This window comes from Taeniopygia guttata, chromosome 8 (assembly GCF_048771995.1).
Source record: "Taeniopygia guttata chromosome 8, bTaeGut7.mat, whole genome shotgun sequence".
In the NCBI taxonomy this organism is placed as follows: Eukaryota; Metazoa; Chordata; class Aves; order Passeriformes; family Estrildidae; genus Taeniopygia; species Taeniopygia guttata.
This window is the reverse complement of record NC_133033.1, coordinates 20,941,556-20,966,478: the sequence shown is the minus strand read 5'-3', so window position 1 is coordinate 20,966,478 and position 24,923 is coordinate 20,941,556. Positions and strand designations below refer to the sequence as shown.

The window sequence follows — 24,923 nt, the reverse complement described above, 5'->3', positions numbered from 1 at the left end:
TTTAAAATACTGTGTAAATTTAGTGAGCCAAGAAAAGTCATCTATTCTTTTCCTTCTAACACCCATTTAACTGCAGTGATTAAAGGCAAGCAGTTAACAACCTTGTTTTATCAGGGATGCTATTCACTGAAGGCAAAGTACATAAGGACTGATGAAAACCAAATTAGAAATGCCAGCACATTCCTTTAAAAGGACAGTCATTTTCAGGCAAACCTGAGCTATTTCATCAGTGGAGGACACAGAAATAATCCAGACTCTATTCATACAAGCAGTGATTGCTAAACTCACTGCCATGTGCCACTTACTCACTAGCCTGAGTCAATGGCTTTTTTCAGGGCTTCTTCCAGCCCTTGTTCTTCACAGCTAACAATACCATTCAACTCTTTTCCTCCTTAGCCTCTTACTGTATACCCTTATAACTTCATTTGCCTCTCCTTATTATCCCCTGGTTTTGCTTTATTTAGTTTAATGTTTGGAATGTCCCCATTATTTACAAATGGGCTTATTAAATGAAGTAATTGCTGCAGCTTCCTAGATGCAATTAAAAAAAAGATTAATCTCTTTCACAGAAATCTCTCCACATCACAAGAACAGCTTGTTCTGAACCTTTTGATTATCCTAGATCCCTGCACCTGCTGTCCTGTGCCTGACAGCAACAGCCTAAGAAAGACCAAATTGAGTAAGACAATCACAAAGTGAAATTCCTCAGTACATCCTCTGGCAAATTGAAAGCCCAGAATCCTTTCACATCAGCAGTAACACCTATCCTTATTAGCTCTATAGTTGAGGATTTTTCCCCATATAACAATTTAGAGCCTGTCATTACTGAGTGGCATCTTGGATGCTAAAGGTCCTTTCGTTCTGATTTGTCAGCTGCAGGTTTCACCCGTCACTTCACACACTGAACAGGAAACAACCCTTCAGTCTGAACACTAACAGGGCTTTTGAGGCTTCCATCACACACTCCACCATCATCTTTTTTCACCCTTGATCAAGGATGCTGGTCTAGCCTTTCTTGGAATGAAGATTGTTCCATACCTTTGATTTTCCTTTGTAATTTCTGAATCTTGTCCCGATTTCCAGATTCAACCTTAAAAACCAATTGCTGGGCCCACATGTAGCATTAGATAAGTATTTTAATATGCATAATATGAAAATATGAACTTTCAAAATGATAATATACCTGAAATACAAAGTCTTTATTTATCGTGACAGAACTCTTTCCCATTCTTGATAATACGATTTTTGATCTAGAAAAAATGTAGCAGAGAAGATCCTTGGGGGAAAAAAAACCCCAAATATCTTGAATATAACTTCCACTTACCCCCTTCATAAGCGTTTTGAGCTACATATTGGTGCCAGATTTTCCATCATATAGCATCTTCATTATTCCACCTTTACAGTAACATTTGGCTTTGCTTTGCCAGATGGAAAAAGTGGATAAGGGATACAAAAAAACCAGACTAAGACTTTTGAGTTATCGGCTATCAGGCTGAGCTAGTGATAGCACTTAGACCTGAAGCAGAGACATGGAAAAAGATTTAAGTGCTGAAGTTATCCAGAATTGTTAGCTGGTATTTCTCCAACTCTATGCAATAAAAAAAAAAAATCAACACAGTGGATTTTATATACTACTGAAATAAATTATTTCAGTCCTTAAGGGTAAAACACTGATAACAACTATTTTTTTCTGTACTTACTACTTTCCAGCTTTAAGAATAGGAAAAAATTGCACCTACATATAGCTGTTAGAACAAACTTGGGTTCCTCTTGCCAAAGGCGTAAGAAATATATATAATTTTAGTGTAATTTTTCAGTACCAATTCCAAAGTGTACATCTTTAGTAAGAAAACACCGAACATAGCATTTCTTCGGTAAGTACTTTTACTCTGGATTTTTACTGTGATGGAGTTATAAACTAGAATTCACAAAAACAAGGCCTATATTTCTGCTGCATTTGTTTAAGTGTGTGATATACATGGTATTTGATGAACCTATTGATTTTAAAGTGTTGCTTCTGTAGTTCAACTGAAAAAAGTCAGTGTAGATTCAATTCCAAACTCATTTAGGTGCATTTGAAAGCTACAGCCACTTATTCTCATCACATCCCATAAAATGTCCTGCAACATTTTAGAATCATTACATCATGTCCTCCCCTTTCATTCCTCTCTGACGTAGGGGAAGAACTTGACCTTTTCCCACCTTCTAATTAAATCTGAATGAATTCTTCCAACAAAATCATTCTCTTAAAGTATTGGTTAACCTGAAAGCAAAAATAAAGGGAAAAAAGCCTAAAATCATGAAAAAAAAAAATACTCAGCATCGGGAAAATGTAAACAAAAGGACACTAGTAATCTATTCTTTTTCATAATAACATTTCTCTTGGATTCTACATACAACAAACTAACATTTCAAGACACATAAATACAACATCCTGTTAAAAGTTCAGTAATTTTAATTAAGTAACTTTTAAAGAGAAATCTAAACATTGCCAGTATTGGAGAATTCATACAATTTGATTTTTTATTCCCTTCAATGCAAATTTAAGTATTTCTTACTATGTAACAAAATTTTTTAAAGTAAATTCTTTTGAGTGCAGTAATTTTCTTTGCTTTGTGCTTTTCTTTTCCAAGTTACCAAGCCCTTTCAAAGACTGAACTGCTTCCCTTTTTGTCCTGTCCCCTTTTTCCCCATGCCTCCACTTCCTCAAAGAGACATGCTTAGCTTTGGAATTTCTGTATCACAGGCAATTAAACTTCTGAAACAGACAGACTATGTAGACAATCATAAGGAATTTGCTAAGAAATTAACTTTTAAAAAAGCTTCAGTAATAATCTCTGTATATACTTAAATATAAAGTGTACTTCAGTGCACAGTTGACAGCATTTCTCCAAAGTTGTTTACTGTGATTGGAATGGCTCAATAATTCTGTGATTAACTATCTCCCTTACCCAGCACCATCTAAATAGCTTTTAGATTTTTCACAATTACACATATTATAAAAATTTTCAGCAAGTTATTTTTACAGAAAACCTTACACTTTATGACACTGAATTTGTATTAAACATTTTTACCGTAAACCCATATTTACAAGTTCTCTCTTGAAGTCCCTACCCAAGAGACTAGGCCCTTTTTAATTCAGTCATTTTTAGAAATAAATGCCATTATAGAAAGTTTTCACAGTTCTCAAAGACAATTCCACTTTATATATGATTACAATAATTTTTAGCATAATTAGTTAGGAACAAACATGCCCTTTTGAAAAAGCACTTGCAGTGTAATACTAAAAAGAATCTAAGAAACAGATGTGTTTATCTCTTCATCTCTCTGTCTTCTACTCCCCCAAAAGCAGCAAATTTTAATTATAACATGACCTCCCATTAGGAAATATGTAGTATTGAAGTGCAGTATTTAGAAAAGTCAGTTAGAATATATACATACTGTTTCTGTTTTTTAATGTATCATAAACATCACCATATTTATTCATCCTTAATGCAGACCATATCCTTGGGTTTGCTAAGGCTCTTCACTTCCTCTAGTAGTTTTCTAGGTGTCAAAATATGAGTAGAACCTGACAAAAGAACATAAGTATGAACTGTATCACTCAAATTCTGACTTTCAGACATTCTCTCTTTAAAACATCAGTTACATTCCAGTGTTTTTTCCTGCACCTGAAAAACTGACAAGTGCAACATTTCCAAGTGTTTTCATATAAAGCACTGTTGCTGCAGGCCCCCAGCTGGGTAATCATTAGCATTGACTCCATGATTGCAGAAGGCTGATCAATTGCCTTATCATACAATCTTCTACTATATCATACTAAATATTACACTAACATGAGCTATCACTAGCTAGAAAAACCCCTGACTCTCTCCTGAGAGTCCCGACACAGCTGTGGATCCAACTGGTCAATGAATCCAAAACACCATCACCAGTGTCCAATCAAGCAATCACCTCACAGTAAACAATCTCCAAACACATTCCACATGGGCACAAACACAGGAACAGCAAATGAGATAACAACTGCTTTGATTCTCTTTTCTCTGCTTCTCTCACAGCCTTCTCTGGGAAAATGCCTGGGAGAGTCTGTGCCTGCTCTCTGTGGCCAGAGAGGTGCTGCCATAAAGCACCATCATGTGAGTGTCACCATTAGGTAGGCAATGTCCCTCTTCCCACATTCAGGCATCCAGATCAGGACTCATACTTTGAACAAGTTTCAAGTCCAGCTCTGCCTTGTTTGAAAGGCAGAATTGAACCTGGGCAATTGTCCCAACCTGCAAGAAACCTTCCATTCTGTGAAAGGGTGAGTTAATGAGAGGCTTTACCCTAAAATCAATAAACTACCTGGATTCAAGATTATCACAAACAGTAGTGTTCCACAGAAATACCACTGTCTTTTACTGACTAACATTTCCTTGGAAAAACAAAATTCAAGTCTTGAGAAGCAAAGAAAATTATTCTTATTCTTCAATGCACAACTACCTCTCTTATTGTCACACAGAGTGATTATAACTTCTGCCACAAAGAGTCACCCTGCAGTTCTGAAGGCAACAAGTAGTGTCACTCTGAATTAGGCTAATATTCCTGGAGTTCTGAATCAGGAATACAGACAAATGTTAATTTGTAATCCATGTGGAAATTTGGCAACTATCACCTTCCCTCAGAAATCAGGATTACAAACAAAACTACAAGAATCACCTCTAAACAAAAGGGAAGAGGTGCTGTGGTGAGTGCCAGATACCCCAGTGAAAGAGTCACCTACACTAAACATGGTGTGGTAAACAAGTTTCAGATGAAGAAATAATCTGGTTAAACTACATTCCTGTTGTCCTGATGTTTCCATTACTACTTTGAATTAGAACCAGCATTAAACCCACCTCAACCACCACCACTGAAACCAGCAAATAAAAAATAAACCAAAACAAAACCAACCACACTCAAACACACCTACAACACCCCTGAATATTTTGAAGGTAACATACTCTAGATTTCAGAATCAAGGCTGGCATTGTTTTAGGGAAGAGTATTTATTTAAAATCATGGTAGAGGGTAGATAGATTAAATCTGAATCTCAAGACTAAATTTAAATGCCAGATGTAGACCTCTCAAGCAATTTAGAATGATTTAGATGACCCAGCACCTGGCCCTGCAGATGGACACAGGTCTGTGGTAAGGTTTTTTATCTAGGAGCTCTGTTCCTGTATATTATATATACATACAAGTGTTGGCACCTATTTCCTGTAATGCTATTTAAAATTCATTTGAAGTACAGCAGCTGATGGAACAAGCATTTAATACCTCTAAATTGCTGAGAGATTATTACACCAGCTGCCTATTGCCAAATCTTAAGCAGGGGAGTTTTCAGGACCCAAGCAGTTGATCATTGTGTGGTTTATACAAAGCCTCCAAGTAGCCACAACAGAAACTAGAAAATACTGCAAAGTCAACTGAACTACATTGAAAAAGTGGTTTGGGGTTTATTTGTTTAGTCTTTCGGGTGGAATTTCGATTGGGATTGTTGGGGTTTTTTAATACTTATCTTCCCTCCAAAGTGAGCAATTTAACACTAGTCTGTCAGCTTTCCTACTTCCAAAAGCAATGAGAGAAGCAAGTACCACTGAAGGTAAAGCATAGGAGTTTGTGAGGAAATTGTAATGCAAAGAAATAGAGGTCTCTTAAAATCCTGTTTGCTATACACTGACATGTCTCTGACATAATTCTTCTGTAGAGCATAACTATCTTGTCTTTGATGTCTTGTGGCAAAAAAATCCCTTTGAACACCAAACACTTGAGATAACTGGCAAAGATGCTTTTAAGTGCATAGTTTTAAGAAATACACTGGCTATAGTATTAGTGTGGTGAAGCAACAGAGAGAAACCAAGCAAAATGATTCTTACATTTTCCAGAACCACCTGGAGTACAGCACACAGCCCACCCTTTCCTGTGGCAAGCTTACCAATAACAACTTCACAGGACTTGTAGGCCTCCGTGACCTCGTAAGCGCTGCGCATCTCCGAGTACGTGACCCCTCCAATCACAAACACAATCAGCCTTGCTCCACTCCTGCGCTCCTCTCTGCAACTGGCTCTAGGCTTCTGGCGTGCACTGCAAAAGATTTCATAAGATGACATTTATACAGCTTGCCTGATTAATTTGTGGTTAAAATTATACAGTCAACAAGCAGTAGCAATTTCTGTCATTCAGTTCATGGCTTGATTATAATTTCAGCAAAAGTATTTAGATCAATTGATAACTTGTTTTTATTAAATTTTGTAAATTATCACATTACCCAAACTGTTTAGGTACCACCAGGGGGAAAACAAACACAAAACAAAAACCTTGTTGCACACAAAGCTAACATGCCAAGGATTCCTGCCAAGCAGCTTAAAACTCTGCATGCTCCCAATTCCAGTGGCATTTTTCATGAGAGGTTCATTTGAAAAAGCTGGAGTCTTAGGTTTTTCAATCTCTGAACATGAACAGAGTCTCTAAAGAAAACATTTGTCTGTTATCAAATCAGATCCAGATACCCAGGAAAAACAAAAGCAGCCTGAAGTGCTTAGAAGTCTAATACACAGGTAGTAATTGCAGACACAGGTTAAGTCAGCTGCTGTCTTGATCTCCCTGCTAGAGTGCCTTCAAGATTCCCACATTTCACCAGCCCATAAGACAAAGATCAAGTTCCAGTGTGCAGGGACTTGCTCTGATCATCCTAGTGCATATCCAGGAATAGAAGGATACACCACAAACAGTTTAATTAGAAGTGGATGTAAAAAGCCTATTCTCCTAAGGCTGTATATCTCTACTTTTTGGTTTTTTATTTAGAAAGGTACAAATTCCAATTCAAGTGTGTCTTCCACATTTACAGTATGTTTAATGTTTCCCTCCCTGAATTCCAGCATCTGATTAGTGCAGTGAGCATTCCTGAGAGAGCAACAGTCTTAGTTAGCATTCCTGTGATAGAAACATTCTTGGGAGTCTTGCTTAATTTGTCTCCCTTTTGAAATAACACTACAAAAAGCGATATAGCTCTCAAATGGGCATGTATTGGTCATGAGGTTCATGAGCTAGTGGAATCAAAAAGAGAAAGAAGGAACACTACAAGTGACTTAAAAAAAAATTCCAAAAATCACATCTCGGTGATAATCATTAAATATGCAAGTATACATTTCACATTAATTACCAGAGAATTAATTTCAAGACCTCCAGCTGTCCTGGCCTTGCCTAAACCACTCTCTGGAAACAGGGGTCAAATGCCTAACAGGCCAGTATTTCCTAATGAGAGAGCCTACAGAAAATGAATTTAATTTCCTGACGTAATTAACCAAAATAATGTCACCACCACTAACAGAGCAGAGATAACTTCCAGAAGTAAAACATACTTTTTTACCTAAGTCACAGTACTGAACATTCATTCCTGAAACTACTTCACTCTAATAAGCTCAATAGTTTAAACTTCTCATTCTGGGAATATGAAATGTTATTTCTAACCTTGAAGTAAAAGGGAGATACTACAAACCAAAAAGTTATATATTACTAAGAATTATTAAAGTAACAACCAAACTGAGCATGTTTTAGATTAAATAAAAATACAGGCTTGGCACACTAACATAAACTTACATGTGTTATTTCACTGTTCAGTAAGCACACTTCCATAAGGCTTTAGGAAGTAAATGACAGAAATACTGAGATCTGGGTAAATTATGTTTCAGGAAATTAAACCATTTACCTTACTGCTCCTGAACCATTCCATGTGGGAGGACAGCGGGAACAATAAGGCCAGTCTTTTGAATCTAATTTGTTTTCTATAGCATCCTGAAGTGAAAAACAAAGACACACTTTAAAAAGGCATACAGACCTTAACCCCACCAAGTTTCAGCTTTCAGAAAGGATGTCTAACTGGCCAACACATGCAGCCCAACAAATATGTTTTTATAAACATATACTGATTTAACTAACAGATTTTCAGATTTCACTAGCAGCTTTTCATCTGTAATAACCCTAATGTATTTAATTTTTATATGGCAATGTATGAGAGAAGTCAGAGTCCCTTAAAAAACATAAATGAACATTAGAAAGCCACCAAGAATCTATGAATAGAGCACTAGATCAGACTAACACTTCAGTAAACTCACTATCCTGTATCATACCAGTCACTGACTGATGCTTAGGAAGAGGTTTAAGAACAATGAAACTACACTTCTGGCAAGTAACACCTTCCAGGCTCTACCACTGGAACTGCAGTTTAAAGACCCACTGGAGTTAAAACCAAGAAGATACAGATCTCTAAATTATACCAAACAGTGCCAATCCCAGGACAAGCTGTTCTAAAAGACTTATTGCTTTCACTTTCATTTGCTTCACCTTTAAAATGACCTCTAACAAGGAGTATTACTAACAGCAGTCTAATGCTCTATATTAGAGACAGACTAGAAGGGACCACTTTGTCCACCAGATGTATTTAACAAAATTAATTCAAAATACTATGGAATTCAAAAGATGGGCTACAACTGCTCAGTCAAGTAAACTTCTGCACCGCACCCATGAATTTGGTGAAATTTACCTCCATAACATCTTTGATAACAGGAGTCCATCTGGAAAGCTGAAAGGTTTCTTCTTTAGAACGGTCCCTTCTTACATATTTATGCTGCTGAGCAACAAACTGAAAATATTTTCAAAATATGGCTGTATTATTTAATGTTTGGATTTCTGAAACTTACTAGCAGTCACTAGCATAAGGAGAGGGGATAAGTATGAGATTTTAAAGAAATTATAAAAATTATAAAGAACAATAATGAATACCTCTACAATTCAGGATACACTAGAAATACTAACTTCAGAGACAAGGAACTGAGTAAGTTGGCAGTTTCCAAAATCAACTAGCTCAAGCCACCACCTGATCATTGCAGAAGGAACATTATGGGTAACTTACTTTACCCATAATTACTTTAAAAAACTAACCTGAATAATTTTCCAAGGATTTACCACTTAAACACATTAAAAAAAAAAAATTAATAATTATAGCAATTATCTGCTTCCAAACCCAGACCTGGATAATATTGCTAAGACTTGCCAAAAGAGGAAAAGAGGTGTAGGTCCTTGGACAGTAGGAAATTACAAAATAAATAAATATATTCTTACTGAAGAGATAACAGGAACATCAAGGTATTTCCAATTTTTTATCATATCACTATCACTTTCTATGTGTACATTCTGGATCAGCTTGTCCAAGTTCTCCTGGGTAGTTCCTTCAATATATGGAAAACAGACAACAATTACCAAGTGACTGCAAGACCAATTTTGTCTGACACATTCTTCTCTACAACAAATTTTTCTCCACTGTCTTAATTTTCAGGTTGCCACAGACATGGAGCTCCCCCTTTAACAGCTTCAATACCATGTGAAAATAAGAGAACAAACTATTGCACACTTGCAAGAATAAGAATGATATTAAAACACCATGAATCTACATATTATGTATAAATCTACACTTGAATTACATCTCTTAACTCCTTGCCAGTAGTATCTTTGCTACTAATCTGAGAGAAAATACAGAGGATGGACAGGATTTCTTTCAAACCCAGCTATCAACTTCAATGCAGAGACTTAGGATAGCTAAAACCACTGTAGTATCCTAAAACTTGAGTTCAAGCTCATAGCACTGAGGGATAAAATAGAGCAACCTGTCATACCATTTGTGCTGAAGATATACAGGAGAATAGCTCTGATTTTGTCATAGCTGTCGTGACTTTTGTTGAGTAGAACTGGAAGGAGGACCCTCATAGAGTCTTTTACTTTTTCACCTTCTGCATCAGTTCCAAGGGCCAAGTCCTAAATTAATTAAAAATACAAACAGACACCATGGTTAAAATCATTGAAGTAATTTAAGTCAACATTGTCCTGTGTGTTTTGAAAGGCATTTTTATGAAACCACAGGTTTCAGGAAACAATCAAATTGCATCAATTTAAACTCAGTATGACAAGTCTGACATTTATTGCAATAGTTACAGCATTATAATAACACTACATAACCCTCAAACATAAAAATGTGATATCTAGAATTCTTAGAAATGTAAATTATAGTCACAATGTAATGCCTCACCCTAAAAGGTACTTTTCCCAGACATGTAAAAAGGGCTTCCCTCTGCACAACATATTAAAGCAACCTCATAGGAATTTCGAGCCATGAAAGCAAAGGTGATCCTTAAACAAATTAGACAGATTTTGAGACAAAAAAGCCTCCAAAACTCTTAGGAACACCTCCTTATTGGGAGATTAAGAGCCTTGTATATTACACTTAATTTTAATACTACCACCTCAAAAACTGATCACAAAATAAAGGCAAGAGATATAGTAATGTAGTCAGTTAAAACAAGCTTCTATTCCCACAAACAAAATAGTGGCACTTGCAATACTTGCAAAGCTGCTCTTTGGTTTGTGGCTTTTTTAAACATACCTGTTCAGTTTTACAGAGCCTTTCTACGTTAGATTTGAACTTGCTCATGCAATCTTCTGCTATGTTAAGATGAAGAACTTGCTATAAGACAGAACAAAAAAAAAAGAAAAAAAAATCACAAGCTGTCATAGCTTGAATTTTTTCCTAGCATATCCATCATTCTTACTGGTTACAAAAGTCACTCCTTTGGTAACATCACTCATTTTCTATATTTTCCCCTCCACTTAGAGACTGACCCCCTTAATACTTTGTAAAACATTAAACAGTTCAATCCTCAAAGCACACAAATTATTTCAATCTTTTACATACTAAAATGAAACACATAGAAACTATTTTTCTTCCCTAAATTTTACAGTAGGTGAAAACATGAATTTGGAGAACAGCTATACAGCACACTACAGGAAAATGATAGACTAAAACTAGAGTTCAACAAAAAGTTAAAGTGCACAGAATTATTTACTGCAAAATTTTGATTACAAAAGACACCTTACCTTACTAATCTCTTTACGATAGAGTGGCATCTTCTTCATCAACTGGGACAGAGCAGATATGGACAACTGGAAAGAAATGACACGAGTTGAAAATCTATTCCCCCAATAAATGACATGCTTATTTCTCTTCCTGTTGCAGCTTGCTTCCCCCACAACCCCTGAAAATTGCAGTTGAGAAAAGTCTTAATTTCCATGAGTTACATGGATCTGATCAGCTGAAAATAACTAAATTACCAAGAAAAACAATATCTCAACTTCAACAACTTACTTTTCCTTCTGCTGCTTTTGTTTTTGATGAAGCATCTTTCAAAAGCTTTGGTATTTCCCTGAAGAAAAGAGGAAAATCATGAAAGGCAACAGCATATGAGTTCTTAAATATTTTCTTAAAATCTTAAAAGAACTGTGCAACAAGAACTTCTGAATGAAAGTAAAAGCCTGAAATACAGGTCTATCTTCAGAAAAAAAAGAGTGATTTTCTACAAAGGAAATATACTATTTGCAATATTTTCATAACGTCATTTGATGCAGCAGCTTGGTAGTACAGTATACTAAATAATCCCTTCAGATTTAAAATATTTGAAAATACTTGCCAGGAAATGGCTTGACTCCCATTTACCTCAAGAACTGCATTAGTATAACTGCATACCTGGGTACATACTGTACTTCTGAAGCACAATTTCTTCCTGGAATTGATTACTTAACTGAATCCAATCTGTCTAGCAAACCATGTACATTACTGCCTGTCCTCCCACTGAACAGCTCCAACACCCTCCCTCCCAAACAAACCAAGCAGTTGGCTTTGTTATTTATGCACATACTCTAGCACATCCGCGATATGCTTGTGCCGCATCTTCACCCACAGGTCATCATCTTCCTCCAAAATTGCTTCCTTTTCCTTCCCACCAGAGCCTTCTGTTTTGTATCTTCCAAGAGAAAATTCAGATAATTATTTGGGATTTGGGTTCCCCCCAATTCTCATCACTCATTACAGTACTATTTATAACAGTTTCATTAATATGAATTGTAACAACACTAATAGACAAAGATTTTAATTTATAAGCCAAGCTAGTGCGTGACAAAATATAATTTACAGAAGCATTTTACAGATTACATATTTTAACATAGACACAGCAGATGAATTTTAGAAAGATTCTTTGGGGCAAGAGCTTCTGGACATTATTTTAAACCAACAGTAACTAGAGTTTTAAATACACATTTACATGCACCTCAATTTCTCTTCAGTTTTGGTTTCAAACACAAACTGCGCCAAGTAACACACAATGCAATTGCCAAGTGCAGCTTTCTCTGTGTACTGTAAGACTTTATAACTAAAGGAAAATGAAGTTACATTCACTAACAAAATGCTAAGCAGGACAAATTACTTCATACATAAAAGAAACTGTTGCACAGCATTAAGGAGCAGCTATTATGTGATATAAACAGCAATAAACCTAAAACAAGACCACAGTCATGCCACATAATATTTTCATGTTTACAGAAACTCACACAGTGCAGATTGCCAGAAAGCAAAAGAATGAAAAAAATTACAAGATTAATGATGAAAGTCAGATCATGACTACTTAGAAAACATTCTTCTACATCTTCATACCCATCAATCAAAGCCAGACTCATAGAGTCCACACTTTCTATTAAAATCTTCACTCAGTGCTTTTAACTGAAGATACACATTCCTCATTTCTTGGCTAAACAATGAGGCCATCAGGTCTCTTTTGCTGTAGTGGGTCATCAGAAAGCAAAGTCCTACCAAAACCATTGTTGTCAAAACAATCAGACAATATAGCACGTAACTTATGCAAATTAACATTATACTACTCCAAAACAGTGCTTACAAATTGAGCATGACTGATTTAAACGTCTATTTACAATAAAACATGTAAATTCTAACAACTACACTAATTAAATGACTGGAGCTATAAAAGTGAGCATACCTGAGAAATAATCTAGCTTTTTTTCAGTATTCAGTTAGTGGTATTGCTTGTCTCGTTATGCCAAAAAAATTGAGAATATGAAAGAAAATCTAGATAATCTCAATGTGCACTCCTAAGGCTGTGCTTCAGGAGTAGTACAAGGTTCTTAGGTTTTAAAAAACTTGATTTGTTGGACTCAAAACTCAGCAAAAATGCCAATTAGATCCTACCTAATCTCAACTAAGGGAGAAAGTTAAGAAAATAATAAAGTTAAAAATCCAAGAGGAAAGACTAACAAAAAGTGAAGCAACCATTATGCAATATAAACAGCTAATACTGCCATGGTGCAATTGAGCTAAACAATTTCAGGGATTTTATAATCAAGAATGAACTATTTAGGTGGGGTTTTTTTAAGTACTTGCTTGTAAGTATCATTTTCAATGGGTAGCAGATCATATGCCATTGCCTGGAAGGTGAGCTCATGGAGTACAGTTGATACTGGGTCAAAACCACGATCAATTATTATTAGTTGGGAGTGGGTTTTAGCCTAGAAAGCCATCAAACAAACACAAAGTTAAGACATACAGGAGAAAGTTAATGCATGTTAAATCTATTTACATTGAGTCACAGCACTGCAGATATTTTTAGAAAAATAACTGAAAAACACTGCACTAGGGTCCAAGTGTTTGTTTGAATGTTTTAATTATATACAATGTTTTTAAAGGTTAAGTTTAAGGTAATGCTCTTAGCCCACTGCAATACATTCAGAAATCTGAATTTTATTAGTCTAATGAAAAAAAAGCGTAAAAGAGAAACAACCAAAACCCCAAAAATACTGCCCAGAGATGTAATAGATAACTATTGTTTGCATTGCAGATCAGATAGTGCTGCAAAGGAGGAAAAAACCGCCAAATATTCAACTGAAAGTTTCATTTTGGGATTTAATGAAGTGGCAGTGGCAGCAGGTATACTTATTTCTGTAGCAAAGTTAAAATCAGAATGGTTTACCCCACGGTTTTGTGTTTAAGTAGCTGCCCTAATCAGGCCTTATTTCTAGTGACAAATCAAACTGTTATTTATGTGAAGAGCCTATCATTGTGGACAATAAATCCCTTCAGGGGAAACATTTCAATTCTGCAGTAAGCCCCTTCTACATATGGCCTTATGGAAGGTGATATTAAAACAACATTTATCCACTGGTCTTCAGGTTTGTAGCATCCTCCTACATTATCACAGGGCTAATTTTTCAAATAAAATCAGTTTGAACACACAAATACATCTTTACTTAAACAGTATTACCTCTACACTGCTTTCGTACACAAAAACAACTAAATGGCAACTAGTTGCCTTTATTATCAAAGAAGATCTCTTTTGTAGAACTTAATTGTTGAAGACTATTTCAAAGATTTTTTTTCCCAGACATACAAAAAAAGTTAAAAAAATAAACATTTTAGTTCACTGTCTACCTTTATTTGGCTTCTCTCATCTGTTTTGTAGTAGTTTTCAAGACTTTTTTCAACAAGCTGTGCAAGTTTGCTGGCTCTATCAGATGGTCCACTAGGAAAAAAGGAAGCATGCAAAAATAACTTACATTTCTTCATCAGTACACTAAAATACTCCCTTTAAAACAGAAAACTCCCTAGATTGATCCTCTGCTTTCATGAGTTTCTGAACTCCATTCTAAGTAGTTTCAATATGTTTTCACTTTTACAATATGATTTCACTCTTTGAATACTTCAGGTATTTTATATGGCAGAACCAGCTTCAGCCAAAAGACTGTCATTAGCTGACACACGGCCCAGCACCTCAAATTTCACTCGGAGGTGGGAAACAAGAAAGAAAAAAGAAAAAGAGAAAAAACAGAAAAAAACAGTCAAGCAACTATTTGTTACCTTGGCAGAGAATAAGACACCACTTCACATTACACCACAGAATGCAGTCCTTGAATAAAATTTCAGAAGCCTACTTTGACTTCAAAGATAATAAATCCCTTTCAAAGCTCAAAAGAGGCATTCTTCTCGATATCTCTACTACAAGAAATCCTGATCCCATGTGCCACAGCAATTTCTGAATTCCTTGGCGCCAAGCAGAGCTGCAAATGGCTGAACAGCAGCAGTTCTGTTAGAGGATTATGCATGTGGCATACAAGAATGCAGCATATCAGTGTCACCCTACTGACCAGACATGGAACAAACCATTCAGAACAAGACAGGGTATAGCAAGTACTGTTACATGCATATACACAGAATAATACTGCTCTACCTACACTTCACAAATTCCTATCATCCCATATTTCAGACTTGTGAAATAAAAACTATTTATCCACAACCACAAGAAAAGAAAAATCAAACTATGCTGCAGCCTCAAGCTATGACCAAATAATGTGGTAAGCAATAGAAGTGAAAATAATTACTATAAAACACTAATTTTGCCCCACCTTTTATATCGCACTCCTGGATTCTCATCTAATGTGGCACATAAGGTAACAATTTGTTCAGCCATGACTTGCAGTACAGCATCTTTGTCCTTTGTCTTTTCCAGAGTGGGACTGTAGCAGCGGTAGAATGCATCTGGGATGTTGAGAGTAAATACCTACGTAAAGCAAAAGCAAGAAAAAAAGGGCCTAACTTGCAGATTGCCAAAATACCTGGTAAAAAGTTCACTAATAATTTAAAATTATATGTTACAAGAAAAAGTCATACATAGGACACTTAAGTGAAAAAAACAAGCAAACCCACACTTCATTCCTCTGTCCTGCTGACCTCATCTTCTTGTTCTCAGACTTTTTCCCTATTACTCTCCTACATAAAAACTATTTTTCAAATTACGCAAGGAAGGACAGATGGAAGGAAGGAAATAAACACCCATCAGTGCCTTGTACAGAGCCATACAAGGCAATATCAGAGTGATCATAGATGGTATCAAGGTTAAATTGGTTTACTATAAAAATTTACATATTGTATCTGCTTTTAATATGAAGAATTTACCTTAAATAGCTGAAATTCTTTAAATGCATTAAATCTTGATTAAAGCAGCTTAGTACTACAGAGATGAAAGGCTTTTTCAACAGTTTTGTAAATGGAATGCAAACATGGGTACAATCCCATTGTCAGTAAATGGATTTTCTCTAGCTTCAGATGGACTCTGTAACTACAGAGCCAAATAAGAATGTCCATCCAGATAAAGGTGTTTGCTTCACTCGAGTAGATAATCACCTGGACTTTGCCCAGAGCTCAGCCTGATTATTTACTCCTAGCATCCCAGGAAGCAGGAAGACCAGTTAACATTGTTCCTCTGCTAAGGATTCAAAAGGTTCTCACAACCCCAGGTACTGAGAATACAAAACTTAGTAAAAAGTTTTGGTACAACAAGAAGAGAGCTGCCCAGCCTTAGTGCTGCTTATTTTCAACTACAGAAAAGTAGTCTTGATTTCTGCTTTCATGGTGAGCCCTCCAGAGGACCAGGACTGCAACATTTTCATAGGCTTTATTTGGTACAAAAAAGCAGCTTTGGCAGGGCTCCCAAAACCAGCTTGAAACACAACTTGTAAACATCAACCTCACTGGAAAGCAAACAAACGGGTCACCACACTGATTATCCTCTGATGGATTCTCAACCAAAATAATAACCCTTTATAATAAAAAGGAATGTGTCTTCAAACCAGGAAACTGCACCACAGCGAGGCAGGGCTAGCAGCAATGCCTCCTATGTTCACCTGCCACTTGGTATACATAGAGCTGTTCCCTTGATAGGGGGTAGGTTGGTAACGTTCGACATGGGAAACATTTGTGGTTAGCTCTGATTAGTACTCCAGCTCCCAGAACTGGGCAGAGCTTGGAGGCTTCACTGTCTTAGTGAGTATCAGTGTGCCCTCTGTGTCTGATGAAGGGCATCAGCAACAAATTACTTTTCAACACAACACCCACTGTGTGGCTGCACATGGAAAATATCCATTGGTTTCCACTGGTAGTATAGATATAATTTCCATGTTCTCCTCTCATTGAAGACTGTCAAGTTGTAGTAATTTTTGTCCTTTTGTTCTCCTTTCCTGACTTTCACCAAGTCCTACTTAGTCCTATGTACCACCTACCCAACCTATCAAAGTAAAACCTCAGTAGTAACAGTAGTACAAATCAGCAGTAACAAACTCTTACTAAAAAACAGGCAGACAACTTGCCTGCTTTTAGGGAAACGATTCCTTCTTTAACCTCCCTATTGCAACTGACAGCAAAGTCAGCTTTGGTGACCTTATCAAAGAGGTCAAGTGCAAAGAGTAAAACTTCGAGTACAAGAGCATTTGTTTTCCATCTGAAAAGCATAAGCAAGCACTGGAAATGTGCCCAAATGGAAATATCTCACATAGAGTTTGTCAGTCAAACTCACAGACAGCATTTGAAAACAATCCTCCAGACTATTGTCAAGGTTAAGAATTAAACTTACCTGAGACTCATAAGGGAAGAATGAAATGTTGATCTCCTTGCATTTCTTTATAGATTTTGCACATGAAGCCTTAATTTTATTGAAGAGGCTGTCAGGACAAACTAGGGGAAAAAAAAGAGACTCTAAGTACAAATAATTTGTACTATTCCAGCTGTCAGATCACTTACAAGCATACAGTATTCAGAGCAGACAATTCTAAATTAAGACCCAATTAACCATAAAATACAAAAAAAAAAATTTGCCTACTCTTCCTAAAGTGAAATAGATAATATAATCAATATTTTGTTTATGAGATTTTTTTTTTTGAGAATCTCAATTTATACTGGCTTTTTTGCAAGCAAAACGTTTGAACACTCATTAGCAGTTTGCAACTGTGAAGGATGTTGATTTTATCAAAGTAAAGATTTCTGCTATTTCTTGTCATGTAGGAGAGAAAAAAAATTTCCCAAGCTACAAAAATAAATCACATCTATATATCTAAGAGCAAAACATGGAGATATGGCATTTAATTATAGATCTCTAAGGTGTTCCACCACATTTCCAGGCTACATTGGATCCCAGTCTAGAAACTGAATTTAAGGAATATATTGATGACATGAATACTATACAAATTTGGAAGTGACAGAGTTATTTCTCTCAGGAGCTATTCCTCTCAACAGGAGAAGTTCTGGCAAGTATTCAAACTGAAAGCTTGCCCACTTGCAACCAAGGAGCAATACAGCAAGATAGCAGTACTTTTCCAAAGCAATAACTGCTGCTTCAGCATGAAATTAAACAAGAAACCAAAAATTTGGATAGTTATTTAATACTGCTTTGAGAACATCCAGTAGCAGATACACACAGTCCACAGACAGGCACACCTCAGTCTCTGCCTTCAGCAGCACATTTGGGCTTTTTGTTTTCCCCTCTTTACAGACTTTTTAGTCACGCTGACTGACTGCAGGGCCATGTGCAATCAAATTAACCCTGCTCCCAGTAATTGCCTCTGCTACGCAATTAATGTCATGTGTGCAAGGGCTAAGGAGGCCCCTTCTTTCAGGGAAGGGGAAGAGCTGGCTCAAAGGTCTGAAGGAACTACCTGAAGCAACCGATTAACACAGCTCTTGCAGAAAGTTCTCATGCAGTTACGTTTTTAGTACTATTTTGTTTATGTTATATAGAGATACATAGTTTGACTTAAATTGTCTTCCTCCACACTCCAACATAGGAGAAGACTGGAATACTTCAAAATAAAACTACATTACCTAAATTAAAATCAGAGGTGGAGAACAATCAAGACTTGTGATTGTGAAAGAAATTATTATTGCCATACAGCATGGTGACCACAGCCTGGCAACCCAGATTATTATGACTTAGGTCTCAAACCCTCTAGCAAAAAAGAGGGCCCAAAATTTAATCTACTCAACTACAAACAAGAGTAGTGAGTAGCTTACTTATCTACCCATATGAAGTTACCAAACTCCAAACCAAAAGCTTACTTACAGTCAGTGAAATACACGTATGCTGCTTTGTATCTGCTGGATGATTTATTGATGAAGTCATCAATCAATCCATCTACAGACTTATGGGGGCAAGAAAAATAAGGGAAAAAAACCAAAACAACAGCATCATGCCAGTGTTTTGCCTTTCTACACATACCAAACAAAGCTTCTCCCACCTCTCCTCCTGCTCTATTACCAAGTCCCAATTAGGAATAGTGCATTTCAACAAGGAAACACTGAAGCTTAAGATTTTTAATTCCAGATGAAGAATAACAAGCAATTACAGATGGTCAGTCATGCACCAAGCTCACTTCAGGAAGCACACACATTACAGTATTTGCATCATTTTCCAGCTGTAACAGTGCTGAGAATTTTTAGGAAGTAACATGAATCTCTTATTAGAGCCATTACTTTGAATTTTATTTTTCAATGTATTGCACCATTATGTGATACAACATGTCTTTCAGTGAGGTTGCAATTGCTAAGCAATGATACAGTGCCTATATTGACTACAAGGTACATATTTGCAACATATTCCACAGTGGCACTATTTTGTCTTTTCATCTTGGGAAATCAGACATCGCATCAGGGAAACTGCAGAGATTAAGTACTGCACAGCTGTACACAGTAAATAAACATTTTTAAATAAGGTTTTTTTTTCAGTCTGAAGGATCTTGCAACACTTTAACATACTAACCTTTTTTGTGGGAGTTATTAAATATATTGCCTTCATGTTTGGGACAGGCTCACGGGTTTTATATACATTCTCCACCACTATAAAGTAAGAAATATTACATTTTTATAATTAGTAAGATTATGGATCTTTAAGGAAAACACTGCACATATTTTAATGTAGAGTTGATTACAATAAAGTAACAGAAATCAAGTTGTCCACAATATTAGAGGTAAGGATGTACCTTCTGCCAAGAGCCTTGATTTATTTCTTTGTTATTTTATATACAGAATGTTACCACAAGGCTTTTTCAACTCTCAGTCAAGTGACAACTGAAGTTGTAGGACTAAATTCTTCCTAGGTATTCTACACTTCTACAACAGAATGGCAATGCAAACATACTCCAGCTATGAGGCCCAGTAGCAACTCTCTTGGCAAGACAGCTCTTTTTCCAGCACAATGAAGGAGAGAGAGAAACTATGCAGGGCATCATTTTGGACTACAGCCCCTTCTGTCCTTTGTTTGCCTATGTCCTGGGCAATTACTCTGTTTCAACATAATTGCAGGCAATTAAGACATTTTTCAGCAAATCAACTTCATTCATCTCTTGTTTTTCTCTGTTTTAATGAAGTAATTACTGTATAATTTTACAATACACTAGCTTGAGAATGCAGAGATATTCTTGTGGCGCAGAAATTTTGTGGGGGAGGAACAAGGAAGATAAGTAATGTCAGACATCTGGATGTGGAAAGACAGGTTCCTTTCCACAGTGTGCTCACTAAAAAGAAAAGGTTTGTTCTTGATGAAAAGGATGCATGCTCACCATGAGTTTCTCACACAGGATGAGTAGCATTTATGATTTAAAACACACCCAAAAAGCAAAATTAATACAGGTCTACTATTATATTTCCAGAATAATCATGTTATGTGGAATAACTGGAATAAGAATAGTATTGTGGAATAAATAACCAAGCCTAAAAAACACCCTCTTACACAAGCATTTCTGAAAATCTAGACCTAAAGCTAATTAAAACTACTTCATTTACATTTTGGGAATTTATTTCAATTTCAAAAATAGGCATCAGCAAACAAACACCCATTCCCACCTCCCAAAAAAACCCACCAAAAATGCCAAACCAAAAACCACCACACCAATCAAACAAACAAAAAAAAAGTAAAAGCACAAAAACCACCAAAAAACCCTAGTCAAACAAAAAAACCCTTAGAGCAATCTTTAGGAGAAAAAATTAAAGGGGATGTGAGCTTTCAGGCAGAGAAATATTTGTGGTTTTTAATTTTTAAAAAATCCATCACAATTGACCAATCACTATAGGAGCTTGAAACTCTCTTTTAATATCCCATAACTCATTGTCTTCATCACCCAAATAAAGACCACTTCTTCCAAGGGTATTATCAATTTCAGCCTTTCCCTTTTTCTCACCAGGATATTGCCATTGGTGTGTCAAAAAGAATTATGCTTACCTGTGACACCCTCTGCCAGCAGATCAGACATTTTGCAGCACAGTGACAGTAATTTAGTAGTGTAATCATCTAAAAGCATTACCTAAACATATTATAAAAAAAACACACAAGTATTTAGATAAATTAATCAGCTATATTAAACCCATGTCATTTCTTCAACAACGTGCCATAAAAGTTTGAAGCCAAAACTATTTTATTATTCTATTTTTTTCATTACCTGCATACACCAACATTGCAGGGGGAAACTAATCTCAGAAGGCAGCTCCTAATGCACAGGATTTCCAAAGAAAAGCTCAATCTTAAATGTGAGCTTTGTTCCCCCTACTCATAGTAGAAAGTACTTCGAAAGTTTCACTTGGACACAAGTCTTTTGAATTCCTGCTAATTTACCCCATGGCCTGCTCAAATATATCTGTATTTAATTTAAAACTGCTTTATAGCTTAAGCAGTTCTAACTGCTAAATACTGTATCACGTGTACTACAGAGCAGTGTAATTTTTGAAATTAATGCAGTACAAGTTTTTCAAAAGTAAAGTGAAGATAAACACAGTTTCTAATTTTTTCTTCACACTTAATTAAAAAGAAAAAGAGACTACTAGCCATTTGCTCTTCCCCTACTAGCCTCTAGATTTTTCAACATGTATTCTAGAGAGATCTGAATTATCAAAAGTAAAGTCTAATATGTGGACAGAAAACAATCTTGAGTGAAAATGCCAGATGTTCATTTTATGTATTGTTCTCTACTCAGCAATACAGATTTCTCGGTCAAGTGATGACAGAATTCTTATAAAAAATGTAACAAAATTGTACCTTCCATTCTTCCTCTTTGGTGAAGTCATCAAATACTGCTGATTTCAGCTCTGTAAGTAGATACAGTTTACCAGTTAGAGGAACCAAACTGTTACTAAGAAAGAAAAAAATAATTCACCCATTTAGACTCATATATTCAGAGCCCTTAAAAGAAAAAAACCCCATACTGATACATACCTGCACAGAATTCTTCACCACAAACCATCCCTGCCTGTTTCTAGGACTGTACACAGGTGTAATAACAAATTTTTAACCACATGAAAATTTTATTAACATTCATATTTTCTGACAACACTGCTGCCAGTTAATTAGTCTTCAGCATTACACAGAATGCCTTTTAATAAACTGAGTGTCCAACAACCTTGTCCAAAATCTCAAATATTCTATTTTTTCTACAATATTTGCCTATAAAAGACACTGGAATATAGAAACACAATTCAGTTGTCTTGAACCTCATTTCTGCAATTAAAAAACAAAAGTCAGTTTTCTCCCATACTAAAATGAAAGTTTATTTCAAGCTATCAGTGTACCAGACACTGTGTACTTGCCCCCGCACTATTCCCACTGTTATTTTGCCCTCAACCTGCAGCTGCTTCACCCAAATAATTGGCCTACAATGGTTTGTAGGCTTTCAAAATAATTTTTCTCCTGCAAGCATTCTGCATATACCAAAACCAAACCCAGGTTAGCACTCCATTTTTGTCCAGGCTTTCATTTTCTGCTCACATATTTTATACCAACCATACACCCTAACTACCTTTCAGATTTTGTCCTCTCTGAACACATTTAACTACTTTACAAAGGCTTTTTTCCTTCTACCTTTACTTCACAATCTAGGAAAGAGCTATACACAATGCTGACAGAACAGCAGGCTGCCAAATCCCTGTGTGGAAAAAAGAAGCAAACCACACCTTGGCAAAATTAATAACCCATTTATAACACACTTCCTGAAGAAAGGACTGTTAAGCAAGCGATACAAAAACCAGAATTGCTAAAATGCTGAATCACTTACAAAAGTTACTATAGCTATCTATGGCTACTATTACATGTGTCTACAAAACAACTTAAAGTTGTGAAAAAAATATTAAAAGACTGAATTCCTCATGGAAAGGACTTCATTTAGAGATTAACTATATAGAGCAGCTCTCTGTATTTAATTATTTTATCTACAGGAACTACTGTCTCCTAAATACAGGTAGCTTTCTTTGTCCTCATAACTGTGGGCTTAACTGACAACAAACGCCTGTGAATTAACTTTTCCACACACTTCTGCTTCAATTCCACACACCACAGGTGTAACTTCTATGCCTATTTACAGAGCAGGAACAAGATACACATTAATACAGCTGCTACATAAAGCATCAGCATCACTATTTTCAGACAAAATGTGAATCAGCCTTAATAACCCCCCCCCCCCCCAATGTTTTACTGAAACAATAGGAAGCAGCATTTTATGGTCTTCAAGTACCCATTTTAAAAGTGCCAGACAAGGTCTAAAACTTAGTTCATCAATTTTCATTATTGTCGTAGTCTTGGAAAGACAAGAGGAACTAGATGACTAACAAAGCATTCATTTCAGAAGTTCCTAGTAACCAAGCTTGTAATATAAATGTTTTATTATTCACACTGCTTCGCAGTCACTCTAATCTTTGCTCCTCACACTGCCAACACCATTTTCAAGTCTTTATGGCCCCTAATGATAGACTTATGCTTAGATCAATTATTCCCTTTTAAGGTCCAAGTCTTCTATAAAATATCTCAGGACAAAACATTGACCTTACAGTGACAGGCATAAAGAGCAAGACAGCAGGATAAACAAAGCAGCAAAAGTGGGGATTTCTAAGGATTAAGTTTTAAACAAAAGTATCATACAGGAATGATGTATCATACCCTTCTCATACAGGAAGGGTACAGGTGCCAGCAATTAGAACTGAACTCCAGAGGGACAGTCTGCTTTTCACTTCTAGTGACACAAACAAACAGCTTTCAGGTGGAAGCAGAGGAGAAAAACGAAAACAAGACAGCAGCAGGACCCCGCCATTTCAGTGATAGTCGCCAGGCTGGCTGAGCAGCTATGGAGTCACAACCCCAGTACAATTAAGCCCGGGATGAGGTGGCTGCTAATGCCTTTTCCCCAGAGGTCTCACACTACCTGAAATATTACCAGCCTTTCTACTCCAGCAAGGAAAGGAGCAGTTACAACTTCATTTTCTGTAACAAACACCAGCAGAACCTGCTCCAAAACAAGGAGATAAAAACCTGCAGTTCACTTGCAAGCCTACCTGGGAACACCCTCAGCTTTTTCTACCGAAAACCGTGAAGCCAAACACAAAGTGGGAAGTGCCTCTCCGTGAGAGAGCCCCTTTGGGGCCGGAGTAGCTCCGAAAGTAGTAGCTCGGAAGTAACAAAGAAGTGCATGAAGAGCTGACTTAAGTTTAGGCTCTTCAAAAGCCCGTCAGGCGGGCTATATCCTGCAGAGCTCACCCTTATCTCGGAAAAAGGCATAAGCGTCCCTGCAGCCCTGTCACTGCGGACACCTGCGGCAACGTCGCAAGCCGGGGCAGCCACCTCCCACCAGGGCGCCGAGTCACCGCCTGTAGCAGCCGGTAGAAGCCGCCACCCACAGCCTCCGCCGGGCACGGCTGCTCACCGAGCCGCCCGGGCCCGAGCCCTGCCCCGCTCGGCCGCCTCAGCTCCGACACGCAGCGCGGCTCCGGTCGCGTCGGGAGCGGCCCCGGACCCCCCCTCGGCGGGCACTCCCGGTCCCACACACGGAGCTACGCGGGGCCGGCGGCTCAGCGGCGGAGGCTCCCGGCCGGCCCGCGCCCACCGAACAGCCCCAGGGCGCTCCCGCCGCGGGCCGGGGAAGGAGCCCCACAGTCACTCACTCTGCCACACGAAGCTCTTCAGCCCCCGCGCTGCCGGCGCCATCTTGCTGCCAGCCCCGCCTGGCAGCGCTGCCTTCCCCACCTCTTTAGGGGCGGCGGCGGAGGGCGCAGCCCGATCTCGGGCGGGGCGGCTCCTGCCGGCCGGGGTCAGCCCCTCAGGAGCCCGGACCTGCCCGCCGCGAGCCGGGCTCTCTTCGTCTGTCGCCAAGGGCTCCGAAACTGCCACTAGGGAAGTGCCCGGTGACGAGGGCTCGCCCCCTGAGGAAGGAGCCTC

At 37.4% G+C, this 24,923-nt stretch overlaps 1 protein-coding gene across 1 annotated transcript; it reads right to left on the bottom strand.

Annotated features, from left to right (window-relative positions):
• Positions 1-1,118: 1,118 nt before the first annotated feature.
• Positions 1,119-24,779, bottom strand: STXBP3 (syntaxin binding protein 3). The gene is made up of 19 exons (XM_030279336.4): positions 24,650-24,779; positions 21,762-21,811; positions 20,952-21,033; positions 19,494-19,570; positions 18,798-18,876; positions 17,316-17,416; positions 15,313-15,467; positions 14,342-14,432; positions 13,298-13,422; positions 11,766-11,870; positions 11,216-11,273; positions 10,948-11,013; positions 10,457-10,537; positions 9,693-9,831; positions 9,142-9,248; positions 8,564-8,662; positions 7,730-7,815; positions 5,957-6,105; positions 1,119-3,571 (listed from the first exon to the last, which is right to left on the bottom strand). The coding sequence occupies exons 1-19, from the start codon at positions 24,690-24,692 to the stop codon at positions 3,480-3,482; spliced, it is 1,785 nt and encodes a 594-aa protein (XP_030135196.4). The 5' UTR covers positions 24,693-24,779; the 3' UTR covers positions 1,119-3,479.
• Positions 24,780-24,923: the final 144 nt, after the last annotated feature.

What these genes read in the sequence shown, in the direction of transcription:
- STXBP3 (XM_030279336.4), bottom strand. Translation starts at nt 24,692, where the DNA reads ATGGCGCCGGCAGCGCGGGGGCTGAAGAGCTTCGTGTGGCAGA. An exon ending in ATTGAAAATGATACTTACAA is followed by an intron (nt 11,871 to 13,297) that starts GCAAGTACTTAA and finishes TTCTCTTGGAAG; the next exon opens with ATACAAAACAGAAGGCTCTG. An exon ending in CAAAAGCAGCAGAAGGAAAA is followed by an intron (nt 11,014 to 11,215) that starts GTAAGTTGTTGA and finishes ATTTCTTTCCAG; the next exon opens with TTGTCCATATCTGCTCTGTC.